The sequence below is a fragment of the Arachis stenosperma genome, chromosome 4, assembly GCF_014773155.1.
Source record: "Arachis stenosperma cultivar V10309 chromosome 4, arast.V10309.gnm1.PFL2, whole genome shotgun sequence".
NCBI lineage: Eukaryota > Viridiplantae > Streptophyta > Magnoliopsida > Fabales > Fabaceae > Arachis > Arachis stenosperma.
The window spans coordinates 122211104-122230967 of record NC_080380.1 but is presented as its reverse complement, the minus strand read 5'-3'; the positions used below and the strand labels follow the sequence as shown (position 1 = coordinate 122230967).

At 34.0% G+C, this 19864-nt stretch overlaps 1 protein-coding gene across 1 annotated transcript; it reads right to left on the bottom strand.

Moving 5' to 3' along the window:
* Positions 1 to 7209: 7209 nt before the first annotated feature.
* LOC130975413 (receptor-like protein 35) lies at positions 7210 to 19576 on the bottom strand. The gene is made up of 7 exons (XM_057900213.1): positions 19455 to 19576; positions 18963 to 19296; positions 18187 to 18282; positions 16947 to 17326; positions 16343 to 16484; positions 9041 to 11870; positions 7210 to 7367 (listed from the first exon to the last, which is right to left on the bottom strand). The coding sequence occupies exons 1-7, from the start codon at positions 19574 to 19576 to the stop codon at positions 7210 to 7212; spliced, it is 4062 nt and encodes a 1353-aa protein (XP_057756196.1).
* Positions 19577 to 19864: the final 288 nt, after the last annotated feature.

Genomic DNA, 19864 nt, shown 5'->3' with positions numbered 1-19864 from the left:
GGGTGACATATGGTACATTTTGCTTGTAAAATTAGTAAGAAGGAGAAGAAGATTCCTTAATTTGAGAGAAAAAAATTTAATTTCAATTGCAATAAAAAAATAACATGTGACATATTTTGATTATAAAATCAGAGATATATAATAAATTTGTTAATGGAATAATAGATAAATTAATTTTTAAAAGATAATTTATTCTTTAAATTTATCTTTAAAAAATTTATCAATTAAATTAATATTTCAAAAATGATAAATTAATTATTTTTATCTCTTCAGTTTCTAACCGCTGAGTCAAGTGAGATAAAATGAACCCCTATAAAAAAGAAAAAAAAGAGAAAACAGTTATCACTATATGAAATATTGAGATTTGGCCGTAGAAGGATTGAATTGTATCCGAGGAGAAGGGGAATACAGAAAAGTAATAAGAGAGGCACACAGACCAATCAATTGTATCGGTCGTATTCTTGAATTTGGAATAAAAATAGACTCAATTAGTAATTTTTGACTGATAATATAAAATGTTAACTCATATCATACATAATACTTAATATATTTAATTAAATACTGAATAAATATATTTATAAAAATTTATTAATTTAGTGTCATTAAATTATATTAAAATTAAAGTTTATATAATTAAAAAATAGACTAAATTGATAGATTTTTATAAATATATTTATTCAGTATCCAATTGGATATGTTAGGTATCATATATGCTGTCAGTTAACTTTTATATTATTAATCTTTTATGAAAATTATTAATTGAGTGATGGAAGAACAAAAATAATTAATTTATAATATTTAAAAAATTAATTTAATTGATAAAATTTTCAAGAATGAATTTGAAAAATGACCTATTTTTTAGAGGTTAAGTTGACTATTAACCTATTTATTAATAATCAAAACTTAATATGAGATATCTTAAAATTAATAATCCAAGTGTTTCTTTCCACTATATAAGAGGTTAGAGTATTATCTAAAACGGTAATGCTACATGTAAGCGTTTTTGTAATCGAATCCAACTAAATTGACACAAGTCCAACCAAAAAAGAAAACATAGGCATATGTTATTGTTTTTTCCTTTTTCATATTTTTATAGTACATAAATTTTTGTTACAGAATATAAAAATTTATTGATATAGCACAAAAAATTTTGCAAATAATCCAAACTTATCGATATAATGTAAAAATTTTTGGAAATAGTACATAAATTTTTACTACGAATGTATTTTGTTAATTATGTGAGTTAATGTTTTGAGTATGTGGTCTTTTAAAAATTTATGTGCTGTACACTAAATTTTTTTATTATGCACCAACATTTTTGTGCTGTACATTTTTTTTTGAAAGTAAAATAGCTCAACACAAGAGTGGAGCAAGCAGTATGAACCAAACAAAAAGACAGGCAACTCCCACAAACTCCTTGAACAGAGAAACAACATCCCCACGTCATCTCCGGTATAGCTATCAACAATCCTAGGGATGCACACCTCTCAACTCTTCGCAGCTAAGGATGGTCAAAGTGATGATATCTTCCACGCCTTTTCTTTGATTCTGAAATATCCTCCTGTTTCGCTCCAACCAAATATGCCAAATGATCGCACAGAAACATCTTAACCGCTACTTTCGATCTGCTTTCCTACGCGGCTCATCTGTCCAACTCAGAAAATGGTCATTCAATAACCCCGGGACAACCCATAGTCGGCCAGTCATAGATAACCATGCACTCCACACCTGCCAAGCAAAATCACAGCCTAGAAACAAGTGATGGACCTGCTCAATATCCTTATTACATAAAACACAGCTCTTATCATCTTGGCTAATAATCCCGAGCCGGCTTAGCCGTTCTTTGGTGTTCACCCTGCCTACTAGGACGAACCAAGCAAACAGCTCCACCCTTGGTGGAACCAAACCTTTCCAGATGGTCTTTGTGAAGCTGTAACTGGTGACCTCCTCCGATAGCATTCCTTCTTGTAGCACCTACACAAAAAAGTTAGTCGAAAAAATACCAAGTTTATCATATTTTCACACGACTCTGTCCTCCCTATTATTCGCTAGCCTCACAGGTCTCAAAGCCTCATGTAACTGACTCAGAAGGTCTAACTCCCATTGAAAGAGCTCCCTCCTCCATTGGAAGTTCTAAACCCACTCTAGCCCATCCCAAAACCCACACTCCCCAATCACCGCTCCACATTGGTTTGAAACAGAGAAGAGCCTAGGGAAACGATCTTTCAAGGAACCACACTGCAATCAAACATCCTCCCAAAACCGGGTCTTTCGCCCGTCCCCAATCTCCATTGCCAGACCTGTAATCATCTTATCCCGCAGATGTTACTCCTGAAAATCTATATCGCAAATATCCCTCCATGGGCCTCCTCTAGTAGGCAGCACTTGAGCAGACAGTAACTCATTCGGCCTCAAGTTATTACAGGAGCAGATCACCTTCTTCCACAATGGGCACTCTTCCTTAGCAAAACGCCACCACCACTTAAACAACAGTGCTGAGTTCCGAATCATAGCATCCCCTACTCTCAGCCCACCGAATTTCTTCGGGGCCTGTACCAGCTCCCACTTCACCAACGCCATTCCTTGCCTCCCATCCTCCTTACTCCACTAAAATCTCCTCTGTAGAGAAATTAGCTTCTTAGCAACTGCCTTCGGCATCTTGTATAAGTTCAGGTAATACACTGGCAAGCTATTTAAGACTGATTTAATAAGCACCAGCTTGCCGACTTTATTTAGCACCTTAGCTTTTCACAGGCTCAGTTTCTCTTCCACTTTATCGATTATCGGCTTCCAAGTCTTAACCAACCTCAGATTAGCTCCTAAGGGGACTTCGAGGTATTTAACGGGGAGCGTACATTCCTTGCAACCCCACAAAGTACACATACTGCGCACCCACTGCTCTTCACAGTTGATTGGAATCAAGTTGCACTTATCGAAGTTGATACTGAGCCCTGACATCAACTCAAACCATCGCAGTAGCCGTTTATAATTCTGCATAGTCTCATCTTCTGGAGGACAGAACAGAATGGTATCATCAGCAAACTGAATGTATGAAAGCTCCACACTGTCTCGACCAACCAGCAAAGGAGAAATACGCCCGTTCCTGACCGCCTCACCAATCATTCTATGCAGTACATCGACAACCAGCACAAACAAGAAAGGAGAAAGCGGGTCACCTTGTCTCAAGCCCCTTTCCATTTTAAACAGTTTAGACGACGATCCATTAATCAAAACTGACATCGAAGCTGTGGTCACACACTCCATAACCCAAGCCCTCCACCTGCGCCCAAACACCATCTTCTCCAGCACAATATCCACAAAGCTCCACTTCACTCTGTTATATGCCTTTTGAAAGTCCAGCTTGATTATGGATGCCTCCTCTTTTCTTCTTTTAAGCCAATGCACCGTTTCACACGCTATGAGAGCCCCGTCATGAATTTTTTTACCCTGCACAAAGGCACTCTGAGTCTCTCCTACTAGCCCAGGCATCATTGCTTTCATCCTCCTAACTAGCACTTTCGAGATGACCTTATATACACACCCAACCATACTAATAGGTTTGAGGTCTTGTACATTAAATTTATGTGTTGTGCATATTTTACTGGTTGGGTGTTAATGTTTTGGATATGTAGTATTTAAAAAATTTTTGTGCTAGATATCAAATTTTTTATGTTGTGTACTAAAAGTTTAGTGCTCTAATTTTCTAAACATATATATGAGAAGAAGAACGAAAAAGACGACGACGACAATGATAATAATAAAAAATTATAAAAAATAAAAAAGAAAAAAGAATTAAACAAGAGTAGGAAAAGACAATAAAGTTAAAAAAAAATACTTAATTTTAAAATAATATAACCGCCTAGTTTTATTATACGTAAAAATCTTAAAATCTTATATCGTGCACGACGTTAAAAAATGGGATACACTTGTAACGAAAAATGGCTTAAGCTAAGTCCATCCAGTAGTAAACAATTTCTTTTTTATTTTATTTAATTTGAGTGAAAAAAAATTCAAATTTTACACATAATATTTTATATTGTTATTATCATAAAAAAAATGTTCAATACCATCAAATTTATTGACGAATTCATCAAATAAATCTATTGGTAATCAGTTTACCGTCGAATTTATCATCGTTCTAGAGTTGACGGTATAAACATCGTCGGAAACAGTTTATCGGCGGATTATTTTTGTCTGACACTAATTACCGGCAGATTTTACGTCGATTTTTTCAATAGATTTGTTGAGACTGAGTTGATGATTACCGTGGATTAATCTGACGATAACTTTGGTGCCATTTTACGTGTTTAGACACCAAGTTATCATCAGATTTATCTGCCGATAAATCCTATGGTAGTATTTTTTGGCACAGTTAAGTCACAATAGTAGTCAAATTAAAACTCTTGTTAACAAAATTATTAGCAGAAATCTAAAATTATTAGAAATGAACAAATTATTTTATTAAAAATAAATGGTCTGAATATAATAAAATATCACAAAAGTAGAATATAACGAAGTAGACAAACAAAAAAATAAATCCCTAAACGTAACAGATCCTGGTAATCGTTATCGTCATCGAGGTCCCCTGCTAAGGCGGCGGAGTAGGTGATGACATCGGTTCCCCACCAGCAGCGTTGCCGCTCGAACCAGCAGCGCTGCTGTCTCTAGTGCCATTGGCTCTAGCGCGCATCTGCTGGTTGTACACTTCAATCTGCTCTTGCAAATGATCTAGCTGCTCCATCTTCTCTGTCAGGTTCGAGTTGATGGCAACGACTCCTCCTACGCGTGCAAGAGGGTCGTTGTACCTTTGCTCAGACTGCTCCGCTTGTTGGTGAAGCTTCTGTATTAGCTTTTGCACCTCCTCCCTCAAGTCGATAACTTTTTGGGGATCGGCAAGGCTGGTGGCAGAGGCAGGGGAAGCCGCCAACGCGGAGGAGTGGAGGCTACTGGCGAAAAATGACCCCAACCCGAAGCGGCGATTCTTGTGGGGTTCAGAGGCAGTCTTGCGCTAAACCCTATCAAGATCTACTACTGAGGTCAAGGAGCCAGCTTCGTCGTTCCCACTGGGCGGCTGAGATTGTTGGGTCGCGGTCTCCAACTCTGCATGTAATCCTCCTGTGTCACACACATTGTGATTAGGATAACGGTTAATTGACTTTAAACCAAATAAATTTAAAACTTAGGATTAATTTAAACTCACATAATGGGCCGCAGACCACTCGTCAGTAACTCTCTCCTTATTGGCCATCAAAGTATGTGTAAACTTAAAAAGTCTCCGCCAGTGCCGCCTCACAATCCAATGACTTAGACTACAAATTATATCAACTAATAAAATAAATCAACAAATTGAACAACCAATTTAAGTAACTACTAAAAAACTAAACATTACCAAACTACTTACCAGTCTGCTTTTCGTCTTCATGAAGGTCGTCGATCCACCCGTATACTTCGTCGACCTGGGCAAAGCCCTGTTAGCGATATTCGTCAGACGGCGACGCTTGAACCTCTCATGATTTCCAAACTGGGTCTCCAGTTCCTTCTTGATGGATGGACAGATCCAGGTCGTTAGGTAGTTGCGTTCCTGACAAACATCTTTCATCATCTGCTGAAGTCGTTTAGCTGCCCAATGGTCATAGATCTTCCTGATCATGAGATTATGCTTCACATACCATATGAATTTCAACTACACAAAGTGATTCAACAACATTAGTTATTCGAAATAAAAACAGTTCAAATACAATAAATTAATTCAACATTATTGGGTTCTTACCGTCCACTTCTGAAACCATCACTCTCTAGTCTCAGTCGAGATCTTTGTGTAGCCCGGCCACAGATGGTCGTACATTAACTTAATGACCTCAGAGATCACTTGTGTACAAGCATTGTTGTTTAGTACAAACCTATCAGAGAAAAAGTCTAACATTAATAAACACATATAAACACATAAACTTAAGATTAACAAACTTAAGATTAAAAAATTATATGTACTAATGCCTACATACCATCAGGCCAAATCCTCAGCCAAATGACGGGCGGTGGTGGTGGAGCATCCTGCTGGGGGGTATTGGAGGAATCACCCACTGCGGTATCTGTCGTTGGATCTGTAGGGAGGGGCATAGCAGAAGGACGCACATAGTTCGGGTTTACGACCATGATGAATTGTTGTTCCGCCGGACCCGCCATCACAGGAGTCGACGGGATAGTATAGGTAGAGGGCGATGACTAAACAGTTCTTGAAAATTCGGTGGAAACTCTCCTTTTACCACGACTACGAGACCCACTCGATCTACCTTTGCTATTGCTCGTCATGTCTGCAAAGAGAATATATTATTAACACTAATCAACATATATACTACACGAATCGTTCAACAAAACTCTTCAAAAAAAAAATTGGACATAACCTGCCCTTGAATTTGACATATATCCACTTTTACGATTCTCATAAATTCAACCAATCTCAATCCACAGCGTCAGTTAATACTCAATTAATTTCATAAGAATTAAATTCAACAAAACATCTTTATTCACATCATGCTAAAGTGAAATCGTCACCTTATTAGAGTATCATATCAATAAAATCTAAATACTACTTAAATTGTATATCTATCAATAAGTAAAATATGAGTTTACAGTAATTTACACTCTAGGTATCCATATAACAAAACACAAAAAAAGAAAATCAAAAAATAATTCACCGTACAATGAAAATATGTAATGTCACAAATTCATAGCAAATCTAAAATGTCACAATTTTTTATTAGAATAAATCATGGTAGATTGTAGAAAGAAACTTAACATTAACATCACTAAGTTACTACAAATGAAATAAAGAAACTACATAAAAACATAAAATTTATATTTTAACTGAAGAGAAACTTGCAAATATTTTTAATGAGAAGTAACATGTATCCTTGTTAATATATGCAGCAAAAAACAAATCTTCAACCATATAGTAAATAAACTAAATTCATCTATATAACCTTTAGTATAAATTTATTGCAGCAAGCGTTGAAAAATTTATAAAATTCTCTTAAAAAACCCACAATATATATATAAATGTATACTATCATATGAACCAATGTCAAAAGAAAATAAATAACAATAATAAAAAATGTTATAAAAAATGCTAAATCAAATTCTAATTTGAACCTGACGGCGGACGAAGCGTGCTAGACGAGGGGAAGAAGTTATCGACAAGAAGAATAGCGCTCATCGGCAGTGAGAAGAGCGGCGGCTGCAATGAAGGCTAGGGTTTGCAATGGCGGCTGCAAATGGAGATGTCACAGCGAACGGGAGGTGTAAGGAGAGGAGGGAGGCGGCGTCATCGGCGGCGGCGGGACTAACAGCACGGTGAGGTTCAGAGGCGGCTAGAGAGAAAAAGGGAGAAGAGAGGTTAGAGAAAGTAGTTTCGAATTGAAAGGGGAGAGGGGTTCGCGCTTTGAATTTTAGGGCTCATTACTATCGGATTTATCGATGGATAAATCCGACGGTAATTTGTTGCAGGTGACAAAAATGTAGCGTTTTACTAAAATGGGTTTACTAATGGATTGTTCCGACGGTAAATCCCACGCTACTTTTTGCGTTTATTTCCCCCATTTTCCCTTCAAGTATTACCAGTGAATTTATTATCGGAATTGGAAATCCGCCGGTATCGATTTGACGACCAAACGAATTTCACATCAAAATCGTCGGTAAATTTATCAGTTTGCCGACGTTAATGTGTGACGCTAAATCTGACAATATATCAAACGATAATCAACATTTTTCTTATAGTATATCACATCATCTTAATAACAAGATTAATAGCGTCTCATTCACTAATATAAAAATACTAAGGGTTATGGAAGGCAAATAATTCAAGAGGACGGACTTGTTAATTAAATAGAAAATAAAAAATAAAAATAAATTCTCACATCATAACTGATTTATTTAAAAACATAAATTAACAAGACTTAGTCTCTATCCTAAAATTTTCACTTTAGCTATCTAATTATTTGCAATAAGCGGAGTTAAAAGTAGGCTAAGCCATGTTTTATTTTTTTAGAAGTTTTGAGAATATTTAGTTGATATTTATCGTCTTCTCTATTTTCTTACTAGTGGTAATTATTAACCGAATATATTTGATTTTCATTGAAGTCATATAATTGTATCTAAAATTTTGCCTGTTTAGTGTAAAATTTAGTATATTATTTAATTTTATAATTTTAAAATAAAATATGTCAATCTACTAATTCAATTAGGGAATTGTTTAATTTTAATTAAAATAATTAATGATTAAAACAATCTACAATAACTTAAGTACTATAACGAACTTTATATTATTTTTTAAAGTATCATTTAATAAATTACTTTTTTATAAAAAAATCATACTCATTTTGATCCATGCATAGCGCGCTTCTACGTATAGTTCACGACAAATATATATAACACGAAAAACCATAACAACCAATTACAAAGGTAGATATAGCAAAAGCTTCACTCTATTTAAAAAAAAAAATTCAAAACGAATGAAGGACAACATGTAAAACCCATAGGCAGTGTAAATAACAATGACATATTAGCTACAACTTATATCATTTTAAGAAAGAAAAAAAAAACTCATCTGTAGTTATCTTCATATGAAGTTAATAGTAAAAAATTATTAGATAATTTAATAGGTTTGACTAAATTATCTTATAATAATTCTCAATTATCAACTATATTCAAAGATAAGATAACTGTATATGAATTTTTACCCATCAACCTCGAATCCACCTTAAATTTCTGTACCTTTGCTCTCCTTGTTGCTCATAAACAAACTCAAGTTGAGGAAAGATCTTGTGAAGTAAATCATCCATGTTCTTACAATACCATAGTCTCCATCTCTTCCAAAAAATAAGAGGAAGGATAATAAGTCCAAACCCAAATGTGAATCCCAACTCAACACTTAAGAAACTCCAGTTAATTGAAGTTTTCTTTTCAGAAGATGGTGACAATGGTTCTTTCATTCCATTGTCACCACAATTCTTGGTTAATGGAAGGCCGCATAACCCATCATTACCTTCAAAGGAGTATGCATCAAAAGTCTGAATCTGAGAACCTGTTGGAATTTCCCCCACCAAATGATTGAAGGAGAGATTCAACACTGATAGAAAATATAGACTTGAAATCTCAGTAGGGATCCTTCCACTCAAATTGTTATATGATAGGTCCATGGATTCAAGATTCATCAAGTTTCCTATAGAAGATGGAATGTGACCAGAAAATGCATTGTGTGACAAGTTAAGAACATGAAGTGCTCTCAAATTCACAAGCTCTTCAGGAATTGGACCTTCAAGATGGTTGGATGAGAGATCCAATGCAGTAAAGATGGAAGGAACTGTGATGAAATTTCTATGTGACCCTTTGTTGACAACTGTAACTGAATCCAAATACCGGCCTCCAAGTTCATTCGCAGTCACAAGATAAGCAAACAAGTGATCCACCACAGAAGGAGATTCTCCTACTAACATTTGATTCAATTTCATTACTATGACTCTGTCAATGATAGTGATCAAATCCTTAAAACGTATGGTATCATGATTATCAAACATGTCAAAGAACAAACTTCCATATCTTTTATGAGCTTCATTATCATCACCCATCATTTTAGTCCATCTCTGCAAGAGAGATCCAGATACCATACCAGTCAAATTATTGGAGGCTAGATCAACAATATGAAGCATCTCCCAATTATTAGTGCTATGTTGGCATCTGATAGGACCTTGGAGTCGGTTCGACCTTAAAATCAGCACTCGGAGGGTGGAAATGTTGCCTAGAAAGCATGGGAATTCATTGTTGAGCATATTGTTTCCCAGGTTCAAGACTTGAAGCTTTTGACAGTAAGCCAGAGACTTTGGAATGGCACCAACCAAGGTGTTTGAATCAAGATCAATTACTCTCAAATTACATGAATTGGAGAGTGTATCAGGAATATGACCTGTGAGTTTGTTTCCAGCAAGATTCAATACTCGAAGATTATCGTTTCTTGCTGTCAAACACTCAGGAATTGAGCCATCAAAGTTGTTATGGGAAAGATCGAGCAACCGGAGAGAAGAACTGTTGCAAAAGGATTCAGGAATTTGTCCACCAAAGCTGTTGTTTGAAAATGAAAGTAAATATGTGAACTGAAGATACTTGTGAATGTCACTTGGGAAAGAGTTGAATTTGTTGCTTGAATAGTCCAAATGTGATCCATATTTCGTGATCATTGGAACCGTCCCCTGAAGTTGGTTCGAGTGAAGATCAAGCCGGAGAAGATTGGACCCTGGATTTTCAAAGGGCTTTTCCAAGTCTGTGAGAAAATTCTTGGAAAGATTCAAGATAATCATGAACTCAAACTTCCAAATCCATTTAGGAATTGTTCCATGAATTTGGTTGTTGGAAAGGTCTAGAAGCCGCAACTGGGATTGATTTCGCAAGAAACTTGGGAATTCCTTTAACTTGCAGGAAGCTAACAACAACATTGATAATCTAGGAAATGGAGGAAGGCTAGGATTATTCTCAATGGTTGTTGCATCAACTAACAAGTTATTATGTGAAAGGCCTAAAACATCTAGATTTGGTAGTGTCTGAAATCTCTCAAGCTTTATGGTGCCATTGAATTGATTCAGTGAAAGTTGGAGCAAGCTAAGTCTTTTAAGAAGAGAAAATGACATAGGAATAGGCCCTTGTAATTTGTTGATACTTATATCAACCAATTCTAACTTGGAGTTTGTTGCATTTGGGAATTCATCCAAGAAACCTTCAAATTCATTATGAGACAGGGTAAGCTCTTGTAAAGATGGAAGTGTGAAGAGAGTTGAAGGAACTCTCCCGCTGAAGAAGTTATCACCTAAATCAATTGTGTGGAGATTTGAAAGTCCTTCCCAAAGAGTAGAAGAAACAACTCCATTCAATTCATTGTGAAATAGGGACAAGTATTGGAGATTCTTGGACTTGTTAAAAGATGGAAGAAAACCAGTGAATTTATTGAATGACAAGTCCAAATGGACCAACTTTGCAAGTTCGGATAAAGAAGCAGAGAGTGTCCCATTAAATTGGCAGTTAGATAGATCTAAAGTTGACAAATGCTTCAAATTTGAAATAGAACTTACTAACTGCCCAGAGAAATTTGTATTGCTGAGATTCAATGCTTCTAGAAGATATCCATCTTGTAGGAGTTCTGGCAAAGATCCTTGGAGATGTTCATTGTCAGATACATCAAGAATCTTCAGTGCTTGAATTTGGAAGATACCCTTTGGAAAGACACCAGTCAGGCCGCAGCTACCGAGTTGCAAGGTTGTCAAATTAGCGAAATCAACAAAGAACTTTGGCACAGAACTTGACATATTATTCAGGTTGAGTCGAATCACTCGAAGTGAGCCAAGTTTTGAAAGTGAAGAATCAATTGGCCCTGATAAGTTGCATGATGCCATGCTCAAGACTTGTAGCTTTCGCAACAACGATAAGGCTCGCCACCACTCCTTTCCGCCACTAGATAGTCTTACACCATCCAAATAGAGTTCTTTGATCTCAGTAAGATTCTGGAAATAGATCGCTACATTCGGATTCTTGATTTCTAGAGTATTCTGTGAGGTAAATGGAGTGGACAAGTCCAAAGTGACCAGATTTTTGAGGTAAGAGATCTCTTTCGGAATTTGTCCATAAAAACCAGCATTTGACAAGTTCAAATGCTCCAAATTCTTTAGCTTCTTGATGTCAGAAGGAATTGGACAGCCAAAGACATTGTAAGCCAAGTTCAAACTCTGCAGATACTGCAGGTTGAAGAGACTAGAATTGTTTAAACCTCCAGTGATAAATTCCTCACTCAAATCAAGACCAATTACATGTCCCTTGTTGCATGATACTCCCTTCCATTGACAACAACTATCACTTTCATTCCAATGAACTAGTTTTTTGGATTTGGCAGGGTTGAATTTAAGGCTTTCTTTCAAATGGAGAAGTAAGGATTCTTGGTGAACAAGACTATGGCCGGTTACAACATGAACATTGATACTAATGATCAAGTTTATCAAACTAAAGGATACTAAGAAGGACAAGACTCGATGAAGACTCATTGTATGTATTTGATTATTTGGTTAAGTATGGTGATGAGGATGGTCTAAAATAGATTGAAGATATGCCTTTTATAGATAAAAACAGCTCGTTGTTTTAGTTGATTTCAAATTCTACATCTTATAATAATATGCACTATTTCTTTGACTCGTTAACTTATCAATTACTCACTGCTATCTTCCATTTTCTTTCTCTGGTTTGATAATTCAAAGTACTCAAGTCACCAAAAAAAAATGTGGAGTGAAGTACATAATACGTTACCTTTTAGAGGGAAAACACAAAAAAGTCAAAACATCAGTACACTTATGTTCTATAATATTTGTAATTTTAGAAATTTAGTACATTTATAATTTAATATAAGTTATTGCTGTGAATTTTGGGATATTCTCATGGGTTATTAAAGAAACTGGATATAGTAGTGGAATTTGATTTTTCTGTGATAGCCTGTTCGTATTAACATAACCTATCATGTTGCTACATCGCTAATCTTAGCCAATCTAAATTTTGTTATTTTTTACTTTCTGGTTTTTATTTTTTAGCCGTTTGCTTAATAGTGTTTTTGTATGTGTGTGTGTGTGTGTTTTTTTTTTATGTTGCTAGGTAACTAACAGTCTAACATTCAACCAGTTAATTACCATAATTCTGATTTTTGAAATTGTTATTAATTAGTAATTATTTAAATTTTATTTTTTTTAAATACAAAATTAATAATTATTAACAATTATTTAAATTTTAAAATTGACTGATTAAAAATTATTTACTTATATTTTTTTATACCAATAATTAAGGTTGGCTAGCTTTTTTAGTCGAAGTTGGTTTAAATTTTATTGTTGGATTAATTTTTAACGTTTTCGGTGGAAGTTGGTTTAATTTTTATTGTTACTCGTATTTATATATCCATGAACCCATATTGCCTATTGGAAGCTGATATATAACATACTTGATCTTTCAACCTTTGAATATAATTAAAGTGAGACTCATACGATGTGAACAAAAGTAATTTAATTATACGTGTATTTTGATAATAATATTATATTATTTAAAAATTAATTAAATAATATATAAATTAATATTAAATTTCAAGTGTTTTATATTAAAAATATTTTGTAAAATATTTATTTAATAATTTATATATAACTTTATATAATTATTCAACTTAAATGTAGTATACATTAAAATATTATTTATTATTTTAAAATTTAAATTTATTTATTTAAAAAAAACAAATTTTTATATTAAAATTGTATAAAGCTTCATCTTTATCTATTATTTATAACTTTGTATTTATTTTAATTATCATACTTTATTTTTTTATATGATGTTTTTTTTGTTAACAAATGTAAAATAATGAATAAAAATTAAAAATACATAAAAAATATAATATAAAATTATGAATTAAATTCATGATATATATAATGTATGAATGTATTTAGTAAGAAGATATTTTAAATTTAAACTTGAAAGAATTTTTGATAATTGGTATAAGAGATTAAGAAACGAATAGTAATAAAAATTTTATAAAGCATGTGTAAGTGGATCAAATAGTCTAATAGTAATAGTCTTAACATGTATAAGTTGTAAAATTTGAATATTTGAGATTAAATTTTTTTATAATAATAATTATTATTATAGTATTTTTAATAATAATCTCTGTTCCGATGGTGGAACAATGAGTATCTTGTCATGATTAATAATTATATTTTATTTTGATATTTTCTGTGCCATCTATGAATGTTATGGATGTACAGTTAAATATTATGTTTCACTATGAAAGAAAGTTTCAGAAAGATGAAAAAGGGATAACTATTTACTCCCTTAATAACAAGGTATGTGTTGGTGACATTGATAAAGATACTTTAGATGTATTTTGGACAAAAAATTATTATAAAAATCTAGAATATGATAAGATAGAAAAATGTTGATGACATGTTTCTAAAAAGAGTTTAAACAGTAATTTAAGAGTTTTGAATTCTGATAATAAATTAAGAGAGATGTGTTTTATGGCTCAAAAGAATGATATGAACTGGTTGATGTTTACTTTAAACATGCATGTCATCATAAAAAATTTTTTAGGGAAAGGAGATTGTTATTTATGTTGATCATGAACATGATGAGCTCGGAGTGGTTGGTAAGTCCTGGGCCAATATGAAAAATAAACCCAACATTGAATCACCCATGTAAGATAGTCCTCCCAAATGTTATGAGAAAGATGCAATTATGTCCGACAATGAACTCCTATCATGCAAGATCTCAAACCAAGCTAATAAATCCCTTGTCTTTGTTGATGATACTCTATTTTCCAACAACTATAAACCAACAAATCTTGGTGCAGTGCTAACTACCACATCCAACTCTAATCCTAAATAAGCTAAGAAGCTGTTGATGTTTCTCCGCCTAGTAGGGATCAAGATGCACATGCTCAAGCTCCTCTAGATGCTGCATCGTAACCCCTTGATATTCATGAAGTTGAAATCGAGCTTTCTCAACTAAACTACTCAGATGCACAATAGTCTCAAGAGGTAGTTGCATTTAGTTTAACATAAAGGATTATCATGTGTTCATAACACGCAGCGAAAGAAAAGAAAGCAATTATAAAGATCTATTTTGTGCTTAAACGTTATTCGAATCATATATAGATCAGATATAAATATCTTTGGACGCTTTAGTGAAAACTTTACTCTTCGATGGTACGAAGGCTCTATGCCTATCCACATTGAAACCAACCTTTGCTGTCAGCTTCTTAACCAATGGACATATGATCTAATTTGAGAAATCTCTTGCAACTCTTTGCACGCCATAAAATTCTTCTCCAAGAATTAGGTTCACGAATGTTAATGTGTGTAGAGGTAAAGGAATAAAACTCTTGTGTTTCATTCTCATCATTCCTCTACTCTTGGCATACATATATATAGTATGAGATTTGTTACTGATTTCAAATTTAAATATCAATTCAAATTCAAATCATATCTTGTTAGTTTAAACTTGAATCTTTCAAATTTATGAATCATATCATAACTCAATTTAAAACATAATCAGTTAGGATCTCATCCAACTTTAGAATTTAAGTTTAGAAATAGAATAACTAATTATTCTCAAATCTCATTTAAAATTCTCAATTATCATATTATTATTATATTCTTGGTGCTAGCAAAAGGATATAATAATATTCTATTTTAATTAATATAATTATTTATTTGATCAAATCAAAATAATAATTAAATAATTCTATAGCAAAGATTAGAACACTCGTTAGTGTGTGACCCTATAGGTTCAATACTAAGCAGGTAGTAAATTAGTCATACTAAATTTACTAATTAAGGTTGGCGTCTAGCAACACTCCTTAACGACCCGACAGTATGAAGTAATATATATTTTTACTACGGACATGATAAGAACAAAGTATAATTTCTTCCATCTTTTCAGCTCTTGGTTAACCCTTAGAGTATGGTTTAATTGTCAAACTCTAACTTATTACCATTATTATAATGAACGGTGAATGACTTAAGAAACTTATTTCTTCATTCATTCAATTCCTTTGACCAAGGTTTTATTCATCTCAGTCATTATAATCATAGAGCTCAAACTCTTTACCAAGAGTTGATGGATTCCTTATTGACTAATCATTAATTCTACAAGTATTTAAATCATACTCAATATCTATTCAACTAGCACCCTAGGGTATTAGATGTCCGGAATCAAAGTATAATAAATACATTGTTAATTACTATGATAGTCGCAGGTCAAATAAAACTCTATTACCATGTTCATCTTGAGAATATCCTATTGACAAATATGCGGTAATTATAACCATTAAGAATTCTCAAATTGAGTCAGTTCAATGGTCATATCTCTATATACACCATCTATATATATAATTTAATAATGAGATCTATTAATCTTCATCCAATGAAGACCATTATATATATATATATATATATATATATATATATATATATATATATATATATATCTTTCTAGATTATAATGTCCTTCTTAATAATCCTATGACAAAGAACAATTTAGATTAAATTATAAAAGATTCATCTCTTAATATTATGATCACTATCACAATGATAAATCTCTAAATCTAATCAAGAATCTTATTATATTAACATTTTAATATAATAATAATAACAAATTATTTGACACATGATTGATTGGATTGTGGTCATACTACTTATTCCCAACATAACGAACCACATTTAAAATTATTGTGCACAATTAGCTTAAATTTATGTATTATTTAAATGGAATAGGCACCACTTACGAAGTTATCCAAGTTGCAGATTAGAAGGAGGTTCTCACCATTAGGATTAGTCACTATAGATTCACTGCAAGGAACAAGCTCAACCACAACTTTCAGACTGGTCAACTTCTTGATATTTATTCCAACACCAGACTTCAAGTCACTGAGAAAGAAGAAATGAAGATGTAGTTGAATTATGAATTTTTTTGTAAATGATATTTTTATTTTGTAGTTTAAGTTTATAGTAGTAGACTATTTATTTATTTGGATACATTATATGATTTGATGGCACTCTTTGTCTTTGTTATTGGTGTATTTTAAATTTAGAACTAGTATTTAATTTTGTGGAGGAGTTATATAGTAAAAATTTGACTTATTAAAACTAATTAACTCATTGTTATGGTAATGTATTATTATTATGACAAATTGTTATACTTTTAATTATGCTACTATAGGTTTTTTTTTTTTACAATATTTTTTTTATAATTTTATTGGATGACAAAAAAACTTGTTTTATGTTTATAATAAGATTAATAACTTGAATATTTGACGATGACATTTTTTTTATTATACATTAACCCTAAACATAGTAAAACAAAATCATTCTCAAACCTTAAATACTAACATGAAACCAGCAACAAACACTATAAACAGAGCCAACAATAACATGTACAATTTTTGGATTCTAACTTTAGCTTTTAACTTTTCAATTCTCCAAGCCAAATTCATCCTCACTTGGTCAATATCCTCAGTAGAAGTCACCCTTCCACCGACGTCTTCTTGTCCAATGTCAGTCCAGACAAACAAACTATACCACATCTTTCCACTGACATTGTAGTTAGAATACTCAAAGAATGATTTGTTAGGATTAGACTCTGTTGTAGACCACCAGAGAATAGGACGATAGCCACACCCACACCACTCTGAAACACTTGATGTTCTACTTCGCCTGAGATCCTTGTGTTTGACTGTATGGAACTCTAGCTCCCACTTGTAATTATGATCCTAAAATCAGAAGGGTGCACAATAAGTAACAAGATGAAGAACCAGAAAAAAATAGGAAGAAGAAGAAAAGGAAGAAGTAAGGGAAGAAATTTAGGTTATAAAAAAGGGATAAGGACCAAATTAGAGCTAATCAAATTTTATGCTATGTCATCTAACTGTTACTGTATTCAGCGTGGCAAGAATTGACCATGTCACTGACGGCATTAGTATTCTAGTGATGAAGAATGGGAGAAGGACTAACATAATATAATTTTTTTGAATTTGGGAGACTAATTTAATGTAATCGAAATCTCAAGGACTAAATCAGTGCAACTCGTCAATTTTAAAGATCAAAGTGGAGCTTAACTCGTCTTAAGGATACATAATAAGCTTATCCTTAATTAAAAATTTTAAAATTTTTTATTTAATAAACACAAAATAAATACATTAAAAATTTAAATTTTTTGTATTTCTAATAAATTTTTTTCTTAATTTATAATTTTAATATATGTTCTTAGGATACAAGATAAATAAACCTAATATAAAATGAACTTTCAAAATTTTCGTCATATTAAAAACTTTGTTCTTTAATAATTAATTTCAAGCTGAAATTCAATATTATGAATGGAACAATAATTGAAGAGTAAAGGACAAATCCGTCCCTGACCTTTTTTTTTGCGGACATTTTCGTCCCTGAGGTTTGGAAAATACTTTAATGTCCCTGACCCTCCGAAAAAGTGGACATATTTACCCCTCCGTTAGAGTCGCTCCGTTTGCCCTGACGGAAAATAGTGACGTGGCTCCCGTGGCGCTGACCTGGCCGTTACGGGCTGCCACGTGGGATGAACTTTTGAAAAGAGGACGTATTAGTCCTTTCATACCAAAACGTATAGTTTTTCAAAACAGGACATATTAGTCCTCTCACCCCAAAACGACACCGTTTCTCCCCACCCCTCCAAACACACTTTAATCCCCTTCTGCATTTCCAATCAACAATACTTCACCAAATCCAGAAGCAGCAAATTCAGCACTTCCAGTTTTGCAATTCCAGAATCATCAGCAATGCATCCAAAACACATAAACAAAGAATCAACAGAGTAACAAATTGCAACAACATCAGCGAAATTTCAAGAAAAATGAGAGGCAGGAGTCTAAGCAAATTCAGATTCAACAAGCAATTCAACGACATATTCACTAACAACAGAGCACAAATTCAATTTCACATGCTCAGTTCACAATTCAACCAGTCTAAATTGTGCAATTTATGAAGAACATGTAAGAACTCCTTATAATTCTGGAAAAATTGCTACACTCTTAAATAGAATCAGCAACTTACCAGAAATTGCATATGGAGAAAATGAATCTGAGAGAATAAGAAAAATTATGCAAACAACTCACCTAAACCCTCCATTTCACAACTAAACTTGATTTCATTCCCCCCAAAATCCAAATCCTCCTCAACAAACACAAAATTCCCTGACTTTATGAAAGCAACTTCACCACAAAGCCAGTAACTTTACCATCAACTGGAAAGAATTTAACTTTGGAGCACAGAGATACCAATTTATAAAAAGGCAAAAGCTTAGAAGCAGCACATAGAAAAAATCTCAGCTTTATCTGAAATAGCAATCACTAAGGACCCCACGGCGGGACCCACGGAGACGTCATCGTCCTTGGCGGAAGCGTCGTCGTCACTGCGTAAGCACTTGCCGAGTATGAAGGGAGTGGGAGCGAGCAAGGACTTGTGGTCGAGCGAAGACGATGCGGAGGTTGAGGAAGGAGAAGAGAGAGAGCCAGCACCGCCGCACACGGAGACGGAAACGGAGGAGAAGCTGGCGGGAGTGGTTCCGGTTCCGGTGGCGGCGATGATTGAGGGCTCGGCCTGGCAGAGGAGCCACTCGATGGTCTGGCCGTCGGACTTGTGGCCGAGCTCCGTCGGATGCCATGGGTCGGAATGCTCCCTTTCTTCCTTCACCCGCTTCACCTTCACACTGAATTCGAAGGATTAGGGCTCAAGGATTTCATAGATTGGGGGTGGGGGAGAAACGTCGTCGTTTTGGGGTGAGAGGACTAATATGTCCTGTTTTGAAAAGCTACACGTTTTGGTGTGAAAGGACTAATACGTCCTCTTTTTAAAAGTCCATCCCACGTGGCAGCCCGTAACGGCCAGGTCAGCGCCACGGGAGCCACGTCACTATTTTCCGTCAGGGCAAACGGAGCGACTCTAACGGAGGGGTAAATATGTCCACTTTTTCGGAGGGTCAGGGACATTAAAGTATTTTCCAAACCTCGGGGACGAAAATGTCCGCGAAAAAAAAGGTCAGGGATGGATTTGTCCTTTACTCATAATTGAAGGAACCTGTCCAAAAAATAAATGCAAAAAAAAAATTAAGGAAGCTTAAATATTCATTGAAATAAACTAATTGAGATCATAAGCTGAGGCAGGCCTAGCAACATTTTCTAGACAGAACGAAGTCTTCAGTTAGAATTAAGAATTTAGCAACACTTTGACTTGGGTCTTCCATAGTTCCATTGTCATTGGTTTAAACTCTAAAATGG

Excerpts from the sequence above, each read along its gene's own strand:
- LOC130975413 (XM_057900213.1), bottom strand. The coding sequence starts at position 19,576 with ATGTCCCTGACCCTCCGAAAAAGTGGACATATTTACCCCTCCGTTAGA. Across the intron at positions 19,297-19,454 it reads TGGCCGTTACGGGCTGCCAC|TGTGAAGGTGAAGCGGGTGA; the intron begins GTGGGATGGACT and ends CTTCGAATTCAG. Across the intron at positions 16,485-16,946 it reads GTGTTTGTTGCTGGTTTCAT|TGACTTGAAGTCTGGTGTTG; the intron begins GTTAGTATTTAA and ends CTTCTTTCTCAG.